Genomic DNA, 22,382 nt, shown 5'->3' on the forward strand with positions numbered 1-22,382 from the left:
TAGTGACATATTAATTTTATCAAATTCTTTCTCCATTAAAGTCTTCAACTCTCGCCTCTGTCAACTACACAAAATACAAGCTGAACACAAAGAAAGTGATTTCTTGTCATTATATATCAGACTGTGCACATTTTCCGTTTTTCGTGTATGTATGATTGTTTTCCTGTTTTGTTTGTACGCACTACGAAATCTTTCAGATATAACAAACACCAGTTGACTTTGACTTTTTGCCTTATGATATCTCAACATCGTGACTATTTTACATTTTTTTGCTACTACATTATGATACTCTGTGTACATTTTTGCGGCTGAACACTGTCTATGTTTTTGACATAATACGTTTTCTGTCATGCTATGCTGTATGCTTAATTATATCACTAGAAACCAGTTTTTATTTAATGGGTATATGATTTAAATGCAAGATATTAATCCTTATTCATCATTTTCAGAAAGCAATAACATGTAAAACAAAAAAATTAAACAAACCACAGTGGATTACTATGAAATGGGAATTTCACCTTCGGAATGAACGAAAGAAGATGCAATACCTCATCATGAAGAGTAAATGGATCAGAATTAACAAACATTAACAAGAATACTATAATACTATACACATCGTATGCTAGCAGTCTTAACTCATTATTTTTCTTTCAGAATACGAGGCGATTGATGCAGGCTGTCAGACAGAACTACACATCTTAGTTTTAGTGATGAAATATGCTAGAAATAAGAAACTCTATACTATGAATAGTTGTATGAAGTAAATGGTAATATGAATAATGAAGTGTCTTTTTTGCGGATGATGATAAATGGTGATGAATAGTTATATGAAGAATATGCTAATAAGAATAATGAAGTTTTTCTTTGCAGATGAGGATAATGATGAAGTTTATATATTTACTGTTAGTTAACAAATGTTATGTAGTTATTTAAATATTTGTTGCAGTTCGCTTTGACAGTATGTCTTATGTCGTGTGGTATAATGACTGAATGTTTTGGAAGGACAGCTAGAGTACATACATATTGATTACACGTTTCATTACCTGTTAATTCAAAGTTCACTACTTTTCAGCATAATATGCATTTCTTCTTTCAGCTCAATAATCCATTTTGTATTTTTTCTAGGAGAAGCTATTCATGAAATTAATGTGTCATAAGCAGTTAGTCATTAAACCTGTTCTAGTACTTGCATTTTTTTTACCCATTTGTGTGTGTCCTTCATGAATGTGATCACATATACTCCACTTGTTTCATAACCTTGCTACAGCTGACTCATGACGAATGACGTTACTAATCCTTATTTGCAGCAATAAGTCAAAAGCAAATATTTTTATGCCCCAGCAATTAATTATGGATCCCAACGCAATGCATTGCTAGCACAAAAAAAATGTATTACCAGTCCCAAATAATGCTACCAGTTTAAGAGAGTTCTGAGTAATACTGAATGATGTTTTCTAACCACAGACCTTGAGTAATAGTTACAGTGTGTTACATTATAAATGTGTCCTATGTCACTTGAATGATGAGTTCTGAGTAATACTGAATGATGTTTTGTAACAATATATAAATGCTATGCCAATAATTTCTGTAAATAATATTTTTGTTATACTCTATAAATGCTATGCCAATAATTAACTCTCATTTTGAATGATGACTTTTGAATAATACTGAATAGTGTTTTATAAAACTATATGAATACTTTGTAATTGGGCAATGAATGCCACTGTTTCTTATATTTTAAATTTGTCTTATCTCACTTACATGCTATTATATATGAATACCAGTAGCTTGATGCTACACTCATTAGCTCCTGTTTTGAATGATGACTTCTGATGGTTTGTAACTGGCCAATGAGTGCCAATGATTACTATAACGCCAGCCGGTGTGGCCGTGCGGTCTAGGCCCTTCAGTCTGGAACCACGTGACCACTCTGGTCGCAGGTTCAAATCCTGCCTCAGGCATGGATGTGTGTGATGTCCTTAGGTTAGTTAGGTTTAATTAGTTCTGAGTTCTAGGCGACTGATGACCTCAGAAGTTAAGTCGCATAGTGCTCAGAGCCATTTGAACCACTTTTGATTAGTATAACTAGATGAATTATGTTAATGCTATGCCATTAATTAACTCTTGTTTTGAATGATGACTTCTGAACAATGCATAAAAATGTTTAGTAACTGGCCAATGAGTGCCAATGTTCACTGTAATCAGATGACTTATGAATAATACTCTGTAATACTTCATACATAGTACAGAAATGTTTAGTAACTAGGCAATGAGTGCCAACAATTACTCAAATCGGTTGATAGACTAGTGTAATTCTCAATGATGACTAGCATAACACTTAATGTCCTTCACCTTCTGACCTAATTACCAGAAATTACTGCAATATCCGTTTGTCCTGTCCATCCTCATGATCATGGAGCACTATACTTGGTTTTTGCACTAATTCTACGTTGGTGAAAGAGTATGGATTCTGCAAGGGTGTGGTGTTGACACATCACGCTGTCCACCACCTTGAACAATGGAAATGTTATTATGGTCCCACTGTTGGTGTACCTAATGTACTACCAAAATTATAACATTGAATATTAATACGACATTTCAGTGTCTTGGCTACACTGATTAATACTTCAGGGAAGAGAACTTCAGATTGTCTCACTTGCTGTTGTGCTTCTGTAGAAAGATATGGACTTTCAGAGCAGCTACGTGCAACCTACTGTGCTACAACCATGATGCAATCCTTCCCTTTCCTATCCTAGTTCTTGTAAAATGGTAAAAATATATACAGTTTGTGTGCACTTTATGTCATTTGTTAATATGTTTTGTACTTATTCCGTATACTAGTTCTTGTAAAATGGTAGAAATATATACAGTGTGTGTGCACTTTATGTCATTTATTAATATGTTTTGTACTCATTGTGTATACATTTTGTGATTTTTTGATATGTTCTGTACTCAGTGCATGTGCACTCTATTTCATTTCATGTTCTGGACTTATATATATATATGTACATACTCTGTGACTGTAAACTTAGTTAATTAAGAAAACTTTGTTGCTCATGGCAAGTCCAATTGACTCACCATCGCTGACAAATTTTTGCCCCCCCCCCCCCCCCCCAGTGGAGGGTTATGTAAGGGGTCCGAGCAGATGTAATTTCTATGTATTGCTCATGCGCTGCCTGCAATATGCAAGGTATAAGAGAATCGCTGACCAGAGAGCAGTGTTGACTGAGTAGGAACTGTGTAGCTGTAGCAGTAAGTTGTTGCTCGTCTGTGCTAGTCTGCAGTCTGCGCTAGTCTGGAGTCTGCTCTGGTCTGGAATAGTGTATTGTGTTGGCTGGGCCGATCGCGGTGCAGCGATGCTGGAGCCTGAGTATTATTGTATAAGGTAAAAAGCAGCCTCGCGCATATCTAGTAATGTTATCTGAACTCCCATGTAAATGTTTTAAAAATGTCCTAATAATAATCTTTGTCATATAAAGTAATTTTTGATAAGCATTCATTTCAATTTAAAGAATTTACTAATTTCTCCAATCCATGATCATTCCGATTGTTGCAAAAGAAAAAACAGTTGCTTTCTTTCATAAATGACAGATCTATCGGCCAGCATTGCACAGAGCTGTGCCGGAAAAATTTATTGTAAGAGCAGATATATTCGGCAATTTTATTGAGGTAAGAATTTTTCCTTTTTTTATTCACAATGATCATACAGGGCCGTGACGCAGCACTGCTGTCGTTCAAAATTTACCAGGTTACTGAATTTATTTTTTATTACGAGGTTTAGGTATTTTTCTGTTTCGAGCTTACATTAAATGAGAAAAGAATTTTGTGGGTACATTAAATGGGAAACAAATTTTGTGTGGAGATTAAATGTGAATGAATTTCTGTAGGGAGGTTATAAATGGGAACCAATTTTGTTCTGAGGTTACACTAAAATTAGAATCATATTCATTATTATTATTTATTAAAATTTTGTGGGGAGGTTACAATGTAACTTTAACCTACCCATTTCCCCATTTAAATTTTCTAACCTACCTGCCTGATTAAGGGATCTGACATTCCACGCTCCGATCTGTAGAACGCCAGTTTTGTTTCTCCTGATAAAAACGTCCACCCTAGTAGTCCCCATCCGGAGATCTGAATGGTGAGCTATTTTACCTCCAAAATATTTTACCCAAGAGGATGCTATCATCATTTGACCATACAGTAGATCTGCACACTCTCAGGAAAAACTGTGGCTGTAGTTTCCCTGCTTTTAGCTGTTCGCAGTACCAGTACAGCAAGGCCATTTTGGTTGATGTTCCAAGGTCAGATCAGCCAATCATCCAGACTGTCGCCCCTGCAACTACTGAAAAGATTGCTTCCCCTCTTCAGGGGGGCTACATACGAAAAAAAATTCCGTTTTAAATCACTCCTAATGCCTACTCCCAGATAATTTATGGAATTGACTGCTTCCAGTTGCTGACCTGCTATATTGTAGCTAAATGACAAAGGGTCTTTCTTTCTATGTATTCACAGCACATTACACTTATCTATATTGAGATTCAATTGCCATTCCATTGTTACAACCTCTCGATATACTACAGCATCATCCACAAAAAGCCTCAGTGAACTTCCGATATTATCCACAAGGTCATTTATATATATTGTGAATAGCAACGGTCCTACAACACTCCCCTGCGGCACACCTGAAATCATTCTTACTTCGGAAGACTTCTCTCCATTGAGAATAACATGCTGCATTCTGTTATCCAGGAACCCTTCAATCCAATCACACAACTGGTCTAACAGTCCATATGCTCTTACTTTGTTCATTAAACGACTCTGGAGAACTGTATCGAACGCCTTGCGGAAGTCAAGAAAAACGGCATCTACCTGGGAACCCGTGTCTATGGCCCTCTGAGTCTTGTGGACGAATAGCATGAGCTGGGCTTCACACGATCTTCTTTTTCGAAAACCATGCTGATTCCTACAGAGTAGATTTCTAGTCTCCAGAAAAGTCATTATGCTCGAATATAATACGTGTTCCGAAATTCTACAACTGATCGACGTTAGAGATATAGGTCTATAGTTTTGCACATCTGTTTGACGTCCCTTCTTGAAAACGAGGATGACCTGTGCCCTTTTCCAATCTTTTGGAACGCTACGCTCTTCTAGAGACCTACGGTACACCGCTGCAAGAAGGGGGGCAAGTTCCTTCGCGTACTCTGTGTAAAATCGAAGTGGTATCCCATCAGGTTCAGCGGCCTTTCTTCTTTTGAGCGATTTTAATTGTTTCTCTATCCCTCTGTCGTCTACTTCGATATCTACCATTTTGTCATCTGTGCGACGATCTAGAGAAGGAACTACAGTGCAGTCTTCCTCTGTGAAACAGCTTTGGAAAAAGACATTTAGTATTTTGGCCTTTAGTCTGTCATCCTCTGTTTCAGTACCATTTTGGTCACAGAGTGTCTGGACATTTTGTTTTGATCCACCTACCGCTTTGACATAAGACCAAAATTTCTTAGGATTTTCTGCCAAGTCAGTACATAGAACTTTACTTTCAAATTGAACGCCTCTTGCATAGCCCTCCTCACACTATATTTCGCTTTGTGTAATTTTTGTTTGTCTGCAAGACTTTGGCTATGCTTATGTTTGCTGTGAAGTTCCCTTTGCTTCTGTAGCAGTTTTATAACTCGGTTGTTGTACCACAGTGGCTCTTTTCCATCTCTTACTATCTTGCTTGGCAAATACTCATCTAATGCACATTGTACGATGGTTTCAAACTTTGTCCACTGATCCTCAACACTAACTGTACTTGAGATAAAACGTTTGTGTTGAGCTGTCAAGTACTCTGAAATCTGGTTTTTGTCACTTTTGCTAAACAGAAAAATCTTCCTACCTTTTTTAATATTTCTGTTTACGGCTGAAATCATCGATGCAGTAACTGCTTTATGATCGCTGATTTCCTGTTCTGTTTTAACTGAATTGAGCATGTTATCACAAATTATGACCACATCATCTCAACATACATAATAAATAGGCACCTCTCAGATAATTTCGGTCAAACACTAGTTCTAGAATGTAATATCAAATTCAAACCAAGAAAAATGTACATGCACAGCTGAATACTGTCTGCAAACAACAGTGCTACACAATGGCATAGTTTAAGCCAGGAAACATGGGAATCGGTTATGACTACCACTAGGGTTAACAATAAATTGAACATGTTCGCAGAAATTCTGGCTGAACAGTTAAATAGAGCCATGCCATTAAAAAAAGTGAGTATCCAGAAAAATCAACGTTCAAAATCAAAACCTCTGTCATTAGATTTCAAAACAAAGGATCTGAAAGCAAAAATGGAAAACATGTATAGCTTATATGGACTGACTAGCCCAGAGTTATATAAGGAGCTCGACAACAGTACAAATAAAAGTACCTCAAAGAAGTTGGGAGATTAAAATCATAAAGAATCAGCCAACAGATACGAGGTTCAGATAATTTTTCCAAGACCTGCTCATCAACTGTAAAAAAAATCAGAAACAATGAAAGAAAAACTAAAATTAATAATGTACAATTAACTGTGATAATGATTATACCTCTGATCCATTTCTAGTCACCAATATTTTTAATAATTAGTTCATAGATACAGTGGAAAACGATGCCTCTATGAAACAGGATATACAGTGTACATTTGAGTCCAGTAACAAACAGAACTGCAGTACACTACCCACAGTAAGCATGTATGACAATCTGCAGCTTATTGACAGCCTCAGAAACACAAAATTAGCAGGATTAGATGAAGTTTCTCCATATCTATTGAAGAAATTCAAACATGAACTAATGAAACCTCTAGTTCATCTATAAACTGTGTTCTCAAAGATGAAGTGTTCTAGGGCTAGTTGAAACTGGCTGTATTTAAACCAATACACAAAAGGGGGAAATAAAGCATGTACAGATCTACAGACCCATTGCCCTAATCTCAGCTTTCAGCAGACTGATAGAGAAAATAACATTAAAAAAATCCTGGAATATTACAACAATGCTGACATATTAGATAATTTCTAGCATGGTTTCAGAAGAGCTCAACGTATCACGTCAGCAGCAGTACAATTTGTCCATCATGAACTTGAAAAAATACATGAAAAATCCCAAGCATCAGGAGTATTCCTGGACATTTTAAGGGCTTCTGATAGAGTACACCATGACATTCTCTTATCAAAAATTGCGAAGAGTGGTGACACTGGAAAACTCATGCAAGTGCTAAAAACATATTTAAGGAGTATACAGCAGTGCACAAAGACTATATACTCTAATGGACAAATACTGGAGAGGAAAATGTCAAATATAAGGAACATACACATCAACAAAAGCAAAACGAGAATAATGGAATGTAGTCGAATTAAATCAGGTGATGCTGAGGGAATTAGATTAGGAAACGAGATGCTTAAAGTAGTAAATGAGTTTTGCTATTTGGGAAGCAAAATAACTGATGATGGTCGAAATAGAGAGGATATGAAATATAGACTGACAATGGCAAGGAAAGCATTTCTGAAGAGAGAAATTTGTTAACATTGTGTATAGGTTTAAGTGTCAGGAAGTCGTTTCTGAAAGTATTTGTATGGAGTGTAGCCAGGTATGGAAGTGAAACATGGATGATAAATAGTTTAGACAAGAAGAGAATAGAAGCTTTCGAAACGTAGAGCTACAGAAGAATGCTGAGGACCAGATGGGTAGATCTCGTAACTAATGAGGAGGTATTGAATAGAATTGGAGAGAAGAGAAATTTGTGGCACAACGTGACTAGAAGAAGGGATCGGTTGGTAGGGCATATTCTGAGGCATCAAGGGATCACCAATTTAGTATTGGAGTGCAGTGTGGAGGGTAAAAATCGTAGAGGGAGACCAAGAGATGAATACACTAAACAGATTCAGAAGGATGTAGGTTGCAGTAGGTACTGGGAGATGAAGAAGCTTGCACAGTATAGAGTAGCATGGAGAGCTGCATCAAACCAGTCTCTGGACTGAAGACCACAACAACAACACTTTGGTGTTCCTCAGGGCTCCATTTTATGTCCAGTCCTATTCATATGCTACATAAATGATTTCTCAAGTTCTCTTGACAATAAGCAGTTGATCACTATGTATGCAAACGGTAGATCTGGTGTCTGCTATGCAGTGATGCCCAGACTAGTTGAAGAGATACCTAACTTTATTGAAAAAGCAAGAGCTCACTTTAAAAGATACAATTCAAAAGCAAATATAGAAAAAATTAATATCATTCATTTTAAAACAAGTGGTCCAAACAGACAAAATACTATGATTCATGAAATTCTACCAAAAACCTGTACAGATTGCAAATTCTTCGGTTTAGGCATAGATGATTGACTTCCATGCAAGCAGTAAGCTGATTATGTCTGTAAAAGAAATACATCCGGCGTATATGTATTAAGAAGATTATCACCATATTTTAATTCTGAAACCCTGAAGACTGTATGTTATGGATTAGTGTACTATTTCTTGTCTTATGGAATAGTACTGTGGGTGGGACATGCCACACTAACATGAAAAGAGATTTCATACTGCAGAAGTGAGCCTTAAGGATCATAGCAAAAATAAAACCAGGAAAGTCTTGCAAACTTCTATTCATTATCCACAATATTCTCACAATTTACGCTATGTGTGTACTGGAAACCATAATGTTAGTGAAAGAAGACACTAAGATCACAAAAAACATGGATATTCACAGCTATGAAACAAGGCATAGAAAAGCTTTCATATGGCTAACATAAGTAACTTTAACAGCTAAAAGCTCCTATGTCAAAGGAGCTGTTTTTAATAATTTATTACCAAATGAAGTTAAGATATTGATGAGGGAGGCTGTTAAAAAAAGTCGAGTAAGCAGTGGCTCATCCAAAAATGCCCTTATAACTTGAATTTATCATGAATTATGATGTAATAAGAAATAAGAAACCAGAGAGCAGTGAGGAACACTGCAATGTGAAATCAATCCAATTCCTTTTTAGTTAGTTATGAGCCTTTTGCAGTGATTTATGGTGTCTTACACATATTGAAGAACACTATAAATGTTCTACTATGGACTAAAATACAATTTAGGTTTAAAAAGAGGCCAGTTTTAAATTTGTTCTGAAGGCTTTTCTTCTAGATCAGCAGAAGATATTTAAGACTTTGCCAAAATTGCAGAGGAGCTATTTTGACTTTAAGGACTTATTTTTCTAAAATGAAACTTAAGGTACCTGCAGCCCAGCGTAGTCATACTGTTGCTGCAGTTATTGAGATGTATGCAACCTGCAATATTTTACTTGCAGAGGCAATGTACACTGCAGAATTTATTGAAATGATTGGCTGCCTGTTTGATTCACTAAGTTGCTCTCATTATTATCCACAATATGGCAAATCATATAAACATGCCATCTCTTCAGAGTCACCACATACTGAAATGTGGTACAGCGTATTAAAGGAAAAGGAAAAAAGGAAAGTGTTTGAGCTCAGAAAAGGGAGAGATACGACAAAAATGTTCAGTTTCGTAAGTGGGTGGCAAACTACTGCAAGATCACTGACGTTCATTTGGAACAGGTGTAAAAAATTGCTTTCAATTTTTTAAGCTTGAGGGTCTTCAATCAAGAGCAACTGGAGATTTTTTTTTAATTGTGTGAGACAACATAATGTTCCAGACACCAACCCAAGCCACTTTGAGTTCAAAGCAGCACTGAAAACAGTTGTGACTTCATAAATTCATTAGGAAGTTGTGAGGATGACAGATGTACACCATTAAGCAGTTTCAAGCACTTTCTGGGATCTCATAATGACTGCTTTCTTGACTCCAAAAAAGGTGACTACATAGTCAATGAAAATGTTTTATACAGTGTCCTTGCTAATTATACAGCTTGTGATGGTGACAGTGGTAGGGAATAATAGGCAAGCACTGATATGTATAGACAATTAGTGTGAAACACCTGAAACCAACTATGATGACTGTAATACGACTCTGTTTTCACCAACACCTACAAAGTATTATTTATTTAAAAGTTTCTGGGAATGTGATACCTTAAGCACACAATTATTATATGCAAATGACAGTCTAATGTCCTTTGTAACAAATTTTCACAGTCAGTTGTATGCATTTCAGATAAATTTGGGAACAGGAAGATTGGAGGATAAATTCCATTCACCTTTTAGATTTCCAGAAAGGATACCATCTTCTAAATGGCTCTGAGCACTATGAGATATCATCTTCTAAATCCAAATTCTCTTAACAGTATATATTAAGAAAATGTGTACCAGTTCTGATCACAAAAACGTCAGAGATTATAAACACACCATCTGTAATGAAAGGGTGAATTTGGTTAAGGAGAAACTGAATAAAACGTTTAAAGCTGTTTGTTGGTTCAGAGGTAAATTTTAATATGTGCTTCAAAAATAAAATATAGTAGTTAATTTTTGTTTACAGTTAATTGCTTTTATCCCCATTTCCTATCCATGAAACTTTTCTCTTAATCTTGTTGTTTTGACTACTTTTGTGTTGAAGCATTTATACCTCTATTAAGATTTACGAACTTTTTGAATGAAGTCAGTGGTTAGTGATACAACTTTCCTGAAATAGACCTACAGTTGTGACAAATTTTAGGTAACAAATAGGCCTACACGCTTTGTCCCTTTGTACCGATGACATGGTAGCTAAGAATGCAATAGGTGGTACAATTTTTTTCGTGGTAGTGTATTAATTCTAATCATTAAAATGAAAGTTATTTGAAGGGTAATATGGCTGTGGGTACATCCTGACTTGTTTCTTAATTACTACTATTATGAAGGTCAATTGATAAAACAATGCACTATCAGGTGGTCACTTGTAAAAATCAGATATTTATACCACATCTACGATTGTAGAGCTCGGTGACAAATGCTCAGTAAGATAATATCACAGTAGGTATGTGGGAGAGACAATGAGTCAAGAATAGGAACATAATTGTTTATCTGCAGGTAGGCTCATCTCTTACGATTCAATTGTATTAATTCACTTACATGTGTGTCTCAAGGAAAACGTAATAATGTAACTTGCACATGCAAGAAGGGACGTTTTTTACTTCCCAATGGCTGAACTTGCATAAGACAAGAAAAATCTAAAGGTAGCATAAAGAAATCAAAATTTTCTATTTGTAAATTAATGAATTATTCTAATTCCTCCACCAATGCTGTAATATACTCCAATTGACTGTAGTGAGTTTTTTTCTGTACCTTTGTATAATCAGAATGGAATATACTTAAAAATACAGTTTTTATTGTGATAAAAATGAGTTAAAATCACTTCTGTGTTGTAGTATGTCATAACTGTGTTTAAGTCCTTTTTATCTGATGTTAGTAAAAATCATAACTTCAGAAATTCGGAAGACTTGTATTAGTAAAATTAAAAGTATAAAAACAGTTTCTATATACGGTACAGGGGACGCAATCCGCAATGTTTCCTTTTCTTTAATTCATCTCCATATCACTTGGGGCTCTGCTATCGCTCCATGTTTCCCTCTTTCAGCACAGGACTTGCGCTTGTCATTTATTGTTGTTCTGTGATGTGACCACCACAAGTGAATACTCCACTATTTATCACTGACGTCAACTAACGTTCTGTTCCACTGAAGCATAGTGTGAATAGGCCTTGAGTGGTTGATGTGCCTTTATTTATACATACATCATTGGAAGTACTATGGCTGCACTCCTTTCAAAGATATACTTTGGATTTCTCGAAGACAACAATAGATGCCTCTGTTGTCAACATATCGTTGTGACTGCGGTAGTCATTGTAGCAAAAAATTAAAGCAGAAGCTCTTTATATGTCCTACCAGTTCATCCATTGCAGTTATGAAAACTATTGCTTTTTTAAGTTAGAAACTGCCCACTTCATACTCGTTAGTTGTGTAGTGGTACATATAACGGAAAGTACTTAAGAAGTACGCTGAATAATTGTACTAGTGGTGTGAAGTATATTCTAATTCGATTGAAAAATTACAATTCAGTGCCAGAAAAGTAAACTTCTTCCATTATTCTTGAAAGTAACTGAAACGATGAGAAAAATCACTAGCAGGACTATGCCTTTACGAGTACCAGAACAGATTTCGTCTGCATATGTGCTTTATCTGAAGGTGCTGTTGTTTCGAAAACAAGTCTCCTAAAATAACAGTTTGTGAAGTTTCTTTATACTTAATAGTGACAGTGAGATTAAGCCATCTTTTAATTCATTCTCATATGTCAGTCTTTTTTGTCTTTTTTGTTCTGACAATGAGTACTACTGTAGTTTGTTTTCACTACATAATCAATGTGTTTTCAACATTTATTCACATTTCCGTAGATTATTGACATTGACAAATCTCAGCAATGTGAAGGTGAATAATAAAATTTTCGCTAATGGCAGTGCACAAACAAGAATCATTATTTTCGCAGCCCAAACCCTTCAGCCAGTAGAGATGTTATCCAGTACACCGCAATAAGATTGTACAACTGCTACCTTTCTCCTGTGCATAACACTCTTGAAACATCTAAATGCCCGTACCTCATTATCTGACATTTTATATCACTAAATTTATCTGTCTAGGAGATCCTTAATGTGGACATAAGTTACAATGCGGTTATAATATAAATCATTCCAAAAAGGAGCTTGATGGGATCCAATATGTATATGGGATCCAAAGAGTATCTTGCATCCATAGTGTCTCTCATAACATATTTGTATATAAAGACACATGAGTGTGGCAATGAGAATACTGTAACTTCCCTAGTCGGCAAACGATGCACCCTCAAAACTTCCTTCCTGATAATCTTTGGCAAACGTAGATGTAGCTGTAGAGCGGTAGGTATGTTAGTGCATTTTGTTCAACGAGTTAAAATTTCATAGAGTGGCTATAGTTCCGCCAAGTTTGAAGCAAATTGAAGTTCTGGCCGCCATGTTTTCTTTAGTCAAGGCATTCGTCTGCTGTGTCCCGCCCCCTTGTAACTGCGTTTGACTTACTTGAAATAGCCCATACTAGCTTTATTTTTTCTAAAACAAGCAATAGACAGCAGTGATTTCAGTGTACACTGACAGCAAAAAGGGATGTTTTTGTCGAAATATGGCTAAACTTTTCGATGTAGATAACACTACAAGACAACTCAAATAAGTCTGTCCATCCACTATAACGTTACTTGTTGCCCATAAATTAATGCAATTAGAGCAGGTACCACCAGAATATTACGGTGAAACTTCTAAACATGCTGTGGTTAACTATTAGAAACAGTAACGGGCGCAGAAATGCGATATTTTTGTCGCTATTTCAAAGTAAACAGTCAAAGCCTCAAAAACCAGTACACTGTGAACGAGAATTTATTTGAAATATGTGTTACAAGTAGTTAACACAAGCATAGTAATTCAATAACAAAGTCGAAGCGTTCTTGGGTGGGGTAATTTCACAAATTTTCGTAAGTAGCTGTATGCCTTGGCAGAATAAAAGTGTAGGGTCAGGGCAAATTTCCTTATTTGCTGAGAATAATGGCATACTTTAGCACTGCACTGAAGTTCCAATAGCTCCTTCAACAAACCAACTACATGTTCACTGTTTAACATATCAGAAACTGAACTACATAGCCTTCTTCTCAAACCGGCAACTAAAGTCTGTAACTGCACTAGTCTTCTTTTGTGCTTCATTTGCTTTATCCGCTCCTTTAGTCGCACATTCTCTGCTTGTACTCTGTTATATTGTGTTTTCAACTTCTTAAGGCTTGGTAGACAGTAATTGTGGTCAGCAGAATCAGATGTCGGTCCGACAGGCACTGAAAGAATGTAGTTACATCATAAGTTTATAACAGAGTTACACCATAACATTATAACAGAAAGTATGTAATTCAAAGTAATAAGAACACGGAGTAAAATTAAATTATTGACTTACTTTGTGCTAATGATGTCACTGTAATAGCACTATCTTGCAAATTGTCGAAAGATCGCTTTCTGGGTTGTGGTCGTAATACTTTATCTTGCTTTTGTAAATGTGGTGGAAAGTTAAAGATAGTAGGTACTGGTTTTGACAAAAGAAGCCTCTGGACATTTGTGTGGTACATATATTTCTCTTCAAAATGAGCTGAACAGAGGTAACTGGCTGTAGTAGGAAACCAGTTTTCTCGCTTCATATTTATAGCCCATCTTTTTGTAATTTCCTTATCTTTTAAAGGAAATCTGTAATCAACGATAAATAAATTACTTCCTGCATTTGTCTTAAGCATAATTACAGTTCCAATGCAAATGACTCTTTAATAAACATTAAAAAACGTGTGTCGTATTTCGGTACTAATATACTTACTTATAATATGAAATATTTGTTGTTTTATCGCTGCGATTTGTGCAGTTGAACGCTGAACACACTGCAGGCATGTTGACTTCATATTTTGTAACAAAAATGTCAACTAGAAAAGTTAAATATTGCAGTAATATCACAACATCTGACACACTTCCAACACAAACAACAGTAACGCTTTCCTAATGTTTTGACTAAGGAGAACATGGCGGCCGAGTTAGCGTTGGTTGCCGCTAGGAGCGCTGTAACTAGCATCTCAGCCACTCTATGAAATTTTAACTCGTTGATTTTGTTATATGATCGTGTTCAAGTCTTTAGCCAGTGGGAATCAAAGGTACCGGATAAATTCTCGTGAACGTCGATAGCTTTGATCTCTACTGTCGACAACATCAGTCGATAGTGAATGTGTCACAGTTGCTAACGTCATAGATTCCAGTGGTGTTATGTGTCTTCAACTTGTTAATATCTTGTGCATTGCTTATAGCGGCGTGTAACAGGTGGTAACTGTCAGTGAGACAGTATGGTATGTGGAGTGCGTGTTCATGTACGTGCAGTTTCAGTAAGCGTTGTGGGATACGCATATCTCTTCCTACGTTGGAAATTGAAATTCATCCCAATGTTTAGCATCAAGTGAAGTGGTATGTTACTGCCAGTTCGGACGTTACCGAAACAGCCTATAAACACTGACTATTTCTGTAAAATTATTTGTGTTAATACCTCATAAAATGGAGGTGAATTATGATCAGGATGTTGTATCAAAATCCACCAACAGAACAGAAGAAGAGACTACAGGCATAACATCGAGCAACGGAGAACTTTTAATAAGTCGTAGATCCCGAAAATGTACTCAGTATTTAGCTGCGTTTATCGTCACAGTTGGTGCATTTGCCGTTGGGAACGTTGTGGCCTGGTCAGCACCAGCAAGCAGAGAACTCCAATTAAAATTTAAGTTTACATTGTCTCAAGTATCTTGGATCAGCTCCTTTATGGTACTTGGGAGTGGAGCATCCGTTATGCCTACTGGGTACTTAGTTGATAAATTTGGACGGAAATCTGTAATGCTGGCGTTGACAATCCCATTTGTTGGGGGCTGGGCTTTAATTGCCTGGGCAAATACATGGGCACTGTTTTGTGCTGGCCGTTTCATCACGGGCATGGCTTGTGGAGCATATGCAATATCAGCACCGATATATATTTGTGAAATAGCAGAGACTGGAATAAGGGAAATGCTTGGAACCTGCTTCCAGCTAATGATAAATGTTGGAGTTGTTTTTGCGTATGTATTAGGCAGAGAATTGGATATATTCTGGTCGTCAGTAGTATGTGGTGTTGTACCAATAATTTATGGTATTATGTTTGCTTTTATGCCAGAAACGCCAGTGTATTATATGCATAAGGGAATGGAAAATGAAGCGAAAACATCTCTTTTCTGGCTTCAAGGACCTGATTGTGATGTGGAGGAAGAGTTGTTACAGATAGGAAGAAATTCTGATGATAACGATGGAGCAACCAAAGATGCCCAGAGCTCCAGAACTGCTAAGGTAGCATTTTTTATTGCATTTGGCCTAATGTCGTTTCAGCAGCTCTGCGGTATTAATGCTGTGATATTCTACACAACAGACATATTTCACTTTGTTGGGAGCAGTATTGAGCCAAGTATATGTACAATAATTGTTGGAGCGATACAGGTAATTGCGTCTCTGTGCACATCGTTACTTGTTGGTGTACTGGGTTGCCGTATTTTGCTACTTATTTCCAGTTTTGTCATGTTTATATGTATGTATTTGCTGGGGTTATTTTTTTACCTCCAAGGGAAATATGGAATGTCATACATCATAGATATTGAATGGTTGCCACTTGTGAGTATTTGTTTGTATGTTGCAGTATATTCATTTGGTTTTGGCCCTGTACCTTGTATAATGATGAGTGTCTTGTTTCCAAGGCATATTAAAGGTTTTGCTAGCTCTGTGACGTGTTTCCTAAGTACTGTTTTAGGTTTTGTTATTGCCAAATTCTTTTCTGACCTGATAGAAAATGTTGGTATTGCCTCAACATTTTGGCTGTTCTCAGTTCTCACAGCAATTGGTAGTGTGTTTGTGTTTTTTGTTGTTCCTGAGACCAGAGGAAAGTCATTAGAGGTGTTGCAAAGGGAACTTGCTGGTGATGACTCTCGTGATGCATTAAGGTCTTAATTTTATACTCTTACTTACATTATGTTTCTTTCTGTTCCATAGCCTATGGTAACAGATCATGAGATTATTTTTATGATTTGCATGTTTCACATTTTAAAGATGTATGGGTTTGATGCTACTTCCTATGTATTTGTAGCATAATTTGGACATAAACTAGTAGATATCTTTGTATGATATTGAAGATGTCAGTATTCATAAAATGTAAGCATATATCACTACTTACAGAAATGTTTTTAATAAATTTTAAAAAATCAATTTTATCTTGTCTTTGACATGTTTCTTTTGCCCTTAGATATCATTCCTCTACTCGTAATTTGGCTGAATGAATAGGCTCCATTTGTTTTCAAATATTTTAGTGTGTACATGCATTGTTAACTTGGAATTGTGACTTGAAAATGCCTTAGATTGTATTTTGTTGCCATGGTTCAGTCTGTCAAGCTAATGCATGCCACATCCCTAAGGGGTGACTTTACATTTTTTGTGTATTATGCTGGTAAACTGGTGATGCTAATATTTACTATAGCAATCAAATGGAAAAATAACCTGAACTGCAACAGTTCATTATTAGTATACGTATGTGTGAATGTGGGTAGATGGTGTCATCAAAATATGCAGTAGTAATTGTGTTTCACAACATTCAGATCCCTTAAAGTTGTGGTTCCTGTATATCTATAGACTGGCTATGGCAGGGAGGCAAAAAGATTCAAGTTCTGTTTGGCTTAGACATGAAATCAGGTTATGGTGTTCAAATACTGTGAATGTTTAATATTATATAGTTGATGCATAGTATATCTGAATTTCTGTTCTGAAGCCATTAAATTTTACATTTTTTGTAAAGAGTCTCAAAATGTGTTAAACCTTAAGTTATATTTTGTAAGGTTACAACCATGAGCAAGTGAATCACTGTTGTAAATAATGTGGTTAGTTGGTATAGATGGACCAGCAGCTCTTCTATAGTTGTCACTTCGAATATTTGGCAATAATTTTCGGTGATAGGTACTGTTCTCAAATGCTGTGCTTCACTTTTGGGAAATACGGAAGCGTCCGATCCCGCCTGTCTGCTTTGACCCATGACGTCACAAATATGGCGGAAACAAAAACACACACACACTTTCCACAAGAAGCCTAATGACACTAACGGGACAAGTGCGGGAAATGGGGTGTTTTGGGTGGGGGACAAACTGAATATAAACAAATCTAGATGCCTTGCGTAGCTACAACGTGTAAGTGAAGACAGCCATGCACGAATACCCACCCACCTCCCCAGGGGTCATAACCCCTGCAACCCATAGAAGTTATCGATGCTTCAGTAGCTGATTAGTGTTTTTTGTCTTTAAAAAAAAAAATCTCACGGGATAGAACGAACAGATCAGAAAAGTAAATAAAATAAGATAAAACAGAACTGGAGACAACTCCGCGCTGTCATGACGTCACACATGACAACACCCTTACATCACGGGTAAAAGCCAACGCGTGGGATCGGACGCTTCTGTCGACCCCACTTTTGAGTCTAAATGTGTTTCTGTAGCATTGTATGGCCCAAAAATGCTAGTAATGTGCTGCTGTGCCTTTCCCCCCCCTAAAGGTGGTTATAGACATTCATATACTAACAGCACTTCCCCACCCATCAGCTAATAAACAGATCTTTAGGTTGCACAATCAGCTTCCTATGTTTCAAGCAGAGGTGAGCATGGTCCACCATAATGCTGATGCAGCCAGGCATACGTTATTAGACCGGCTTAGAAGGAAACTGTTCTCCATATGTGCATAGTGTGTCGATCTGTGCTGTTGAAACTTAATTTCCAGTAATGGTCAAATTTTTAAATATACCTTCGCTGTGTAGGATCTGGATTGTTGTTTTTATTTGAACATAAGCTTAAGCCGATGCAGTAGCCATGAAGAAGAGAATGTAATGCAGGTTGTATGATGTAAACACCCTATTGTCGGAAGATAAAGCAGGGGAGGAGGAATAGTTGCCAGAAGTTGGCAGTTGATGGAGGAAAAAAAAAGTGGCCTAAAGAAAACATGCAATACTCTAAGAAAGGGAAAAGTTACTTTATTCTAAGACCATGTTGTGCGTTGTCTCTTGTCTGCACTTTAAATCCAGGCAACATGTTAGTAGAGCTTATGACACTTGTATTTCAATTAATCACATTTTAAGAAATAATAAATCAATACCCATTGTGCTCTTTGTAATGTAGCTGAAATCTGTGCATTTTAAAATTTTCTTTCTGTTTCATCCATTTTTACTGGCATACAGCCTAAGTTGATTTTAATTGAATACCTCCTTTCTCACTGCCCTCCATTCAATTGCATGGACAGTTTAGAGTGGCCTACCTGACATGAAAAACCTAAAATTAGATCTAAGGTAGCAAATACTTTAAGTCAGACAGTGCCTGTTTTGTAATTACTTAACAAAGTGGCTTTCTTATTGGAGACATAAATATATTTTAACAGCATCTGAGAGGACTTGGTGTAGTAGTGTTGTTGTCCTCAGTATGAAGTACTGTCCTGTGCAAGTCTGATCATCTCCAAATAACAATGGTAATGTACATCCTTCAGAATTTGCTTACTGTATTCATCTCTTGATTTCCCTCTACAATTTTTACCACACTTCCCTCCAATACTAATTGGTAATCATTTGATGTCTTGGAATGTGTCCTATCAACCAATCCCTTCTTCTAGACAGGTTGTGTCACAAATTTAGTTTCTCCCCAGTTCTATGTGATACCTCCTCATTAGTTACATGCTCTACCCACGTAATCTTCAGCACTCTTCTGTAGCTCCGCATTTCAAAAGCTTCTATTCTCTTCTTGTCTAATCCATTTATCATCCATGTTTCACTTCCATACACTGCTACACTCAAGACAGATACCTTCAGGAAAGAGGTGCTAATACTTAAATCTATTTTCCATGTTATCAAATTTCTCTTCTTAAGATATGCTTTTCTTGCCATTGCCAGTCTAAATTTCATATCCACACACTGTAACTTGTGTTGTGTAAGATGGTTCCTTTGATGCCACAATGTTACTCCAATAACTCTTTCATACATGCTGATGGATGTGTAATGCTGTTGATGATCAAATCATCAGTCTCATGCTGCAAGAGAAACTAATAACTGTGCTCATTTTACTCTGTGTGTGAATGTGATTAAATTTCTACTGTTGTTGCACATCTATGTACACTGAACAGTTACTGACAAGGAAACAAATAATATATAATACTTCGCTGTGTGTACCAAAGGCAGTTTTGTTAATAAGTTTGAATCTCATTGCCCATTTTCCTGCCATTGAAGTGTTACCATTCTATGTTTCACTTCACCTCCTTTTCCTATTTATATCAGTTTGGAGGAGGATGGAGTTTCCAAACAATATCACACATAGTTAAATCTGTTGGTATTCGTTTGCTTCTAGTTTTCTATCTCTAGCTATTTTCTAATGAATATGACAGGATAAAATAGATTACTCATACTACTATAGTGCCACTTGTTAATTGAACTTGCCTTATACCAAAGCTATTTGTGCTATTTCCAACAATTTTTTTTTTCTTTTGTATTGGCATGTGTGGGTCCATTTCATCATTTACGCTTTTTGTTAACTATTTGGATAATGTCGTAGAGGGGGTAATGAACATCGGTTTATTGTTTAAGGAAATGTAGTGGCTATGACAGCTTTTTGGCCTTTATTACTCTTGTAAGTAAATATACATATGAATGTTGGCATGTGGCGTTTTTTACATGTCATTTGGATTACCGGTATCATCTCAGTGTTCTCACACAATTTCACATTTATCCTTAGTAAAGTAAGCTCAGCAAACAGTGAATGTTTTTTCACACGTTTATTATTAACTGTCAAGCAGTCAGGCTTACCAAGCTTCTTTTGGTCACCAGTATAAAATTTGTTTGCACATGTTACTTTCTGGATCAGTTGGGACTACAAGCAAGGGGCCCCAAGCCATTGCAGCACTTCTTTCCTGTGCTGCAGTTTCACTAGGTGACTATGTATTTTCTTAGACTTATTTACTAGGACAGATTCTCTGCTGATAACGTAGCTCACTTATTGGATGTTGATTCGAGCATCTCTCACTTTGTTTCCCTATTTTACACCACATATTTATTATTATTATTTATTTTATGGCCTTCATTGGACCACTCGAGTCAAAAATACAAAGTTCTAAACAAGTTGTTAAACAGGGATACAATTTGGTTCAACAATAACTTAATATGATATTTAGGTAATATAATTATTAGAGTCTACTCTTATATGAAAGTTGTTTTGCCCAATATTTCTTCATTCTTTCGGATATTTTCTTTTTTCTTTCTTCATCTGTCATACTTCCTGTACTCCTGTTATTGATTTTCATTTGTAGTCTGGTTTGCGGGTCTTGCAGTATTCTGGTTTTCTCTGTCTTGTTTTTTAGGTCATCTACTGTAATTTAAAGTTCTTTTGTATCTTCCTAAATTTCTGTGATCCATTTAATGTCGCTCTTGCTATTCCATAATTTTTGTATTATTTTTTTACTAATTCTGTTTTCTGGAGTTCTCATCAGATGTCCAAAGAATGGGATGCGTTTCTTCCTGATTGTGCTCCTGACTGGTTCTATTTTCTTATATAATGTTTCATTTGATGCTATTCTCCAGTGTCCATTTATTTTATACTGTTTATTTATACGTGTCCTAATTATTCTTCTATTTTTAGTATTCTGTAAGTTTCTGCTGTATTAGTTGTTTCGAAGATAGTTTCAGCTGCATACGTTATTTCTGGTTGTGTAACTGTTTTATAGTGTTTTAATTTTGCATCTATAGATAGGCTTTTTTTTGTTGTATGTAGTTTCGGTAATGTAATTTGCGTGGTTCAGTTTTTTATTCTATTCTGCCATTATGGCTTCTCATTTAGTTTGTATGTTATTATTTCGCCTAAATATTTAAATTTATCAACAATTTTGATTTCCTGTTCTCCTGTTGTAATTTTGTTTGCAAGTGGTGGATCAGTTTTTTCAAATGATCCGTTTTTTCAAATGATATTCTAAGGCCTACTTTCTCTGCTATTTCTTGTAGTGATTTCACTTGTTGCCTGGTTTCTTGAACGGTGTTGGCTAGGAGAGCAAGATCATCAGCGAATCCCAAGCAGTTTAAGCTAATATATTTTTCGCACTTCAAATTCTTTGGATTGTCCTTGTACCATTCTCTCATTGTGTTCCAGTGCACAGTTGAACAGTAATGGTGATAGGCAGTCACCTTGTCTTAAGCCTGTTTTTATGAGGAATGGTTCCGAAATTTCTCCTCTAAACTTCACTTTTGATATGGTGTTGGTTAGTGAGTTGTATTATTTTAGGTAGTTTTGGATGGAGTCCTAGATTTCTTAAAATTTTTAATACTGAAGGTCTGTGGACACAGTCTTATGCCTTCTTAAAATCTACAAATTTTATTGCCAGAGGTTTGTTCCGTTTCTTGTAGTATGCCATAATCAATTTTAAACTAATTATCTGCTCTGCACAGCTTCTCCATGGTCTGAAACCTCCCTAATATTCCCCTGACTCCTGTTCTAATTGCTCCTTGATTCTGTCATATAGGATCTTGGATAGAATTTTGTATGTGCAATCTAGGAGAGAGATTCCTCTGTAGTTGTCTGGGTTGCTCTTATCTCCCTTTTTGTGTAGTGGGTCGATGATAGCTGTGGTCCAATGTTCGGGAAATCGCTCTGTTACCCAAATTTTTGTTAGAGCCATGTGTTAGGAGGTCTTGACTGTGTCACTTGCATATTTCCACATTTCAACAAAAACTTGATCTTCTCCACATGCCTTATAATTTTTTTGTTCTTTAAGAATTTTTTCTACTTCTTGGAAAGTTGGAGGGTCTAGTTTGTTAGGTTTGGTTTTTATTG

General features: G+C 36.3%; 2 protein-coding genes across 2 annotated transcripts in view; one reads left to right on the forward strand and one right to left on the reverse strand.

The window, feature by feature from the left end:
* Window positions 1-14,144, reverse strand: part of LOC124788850 (THAP domain-containing protein 1-like) — a 35,262-nt gene extending 21,118 nt beyond the window's left edge. The window contains exons 1-2 of the mRNA XM_047256134.1: window positions 13,907-14,144; window positions 13,519-13,790 (exon numbers count right to left, since the gene is read on the reverse strand). Coding sequence (XP_047112090.1) covers window positions 13,519-13,790; window positions 13,907-14,144 — 510 coding nt within the window. The remainder of the gene's footprint in view (window positions 1-13,518; window positions 13,791-13,906) is intronic.
* A 490-nt stretch (window positions 14,145-14,634) lies between these two features.
* LOC124788037 (facilitated trehalose transporter Tret1-like) lies at window positions 14,635-16,755 on the forward strand. Its single transcript, XM_047255095.1, has one exon. It carries the CDS (start codon window positions 15,034-15,036, stop codon window positions 16,498-16,500), a length of 1,467 nt encoding a protein of 488 aa, XP_047111051.1. The 5' UTR covers window positions 14,635-15,033; the 3' UTR covers window positions 16,501-16,755.
* The last annotated feature ends 5,627 nt before the right edge of the window (window positions 16,756-22,382 follow it).

The sequence above is a fragment of the Schistocerca piceifrons genome, chromosome 3 (assembly GCF_021461385.2).
Source record: "Schistocerca piceifrons isolate TAMUIC-IGC-003096 chromosome 3, iqSchPice1.1, whole genome shotgun sequence".
Taxonomy (NCBI): Eukaryota; Metazoa; Arthropoda; class Insecta; order Orthoptera; family Acrididae; genus Schistocerca; species Schistocerca piceifrons.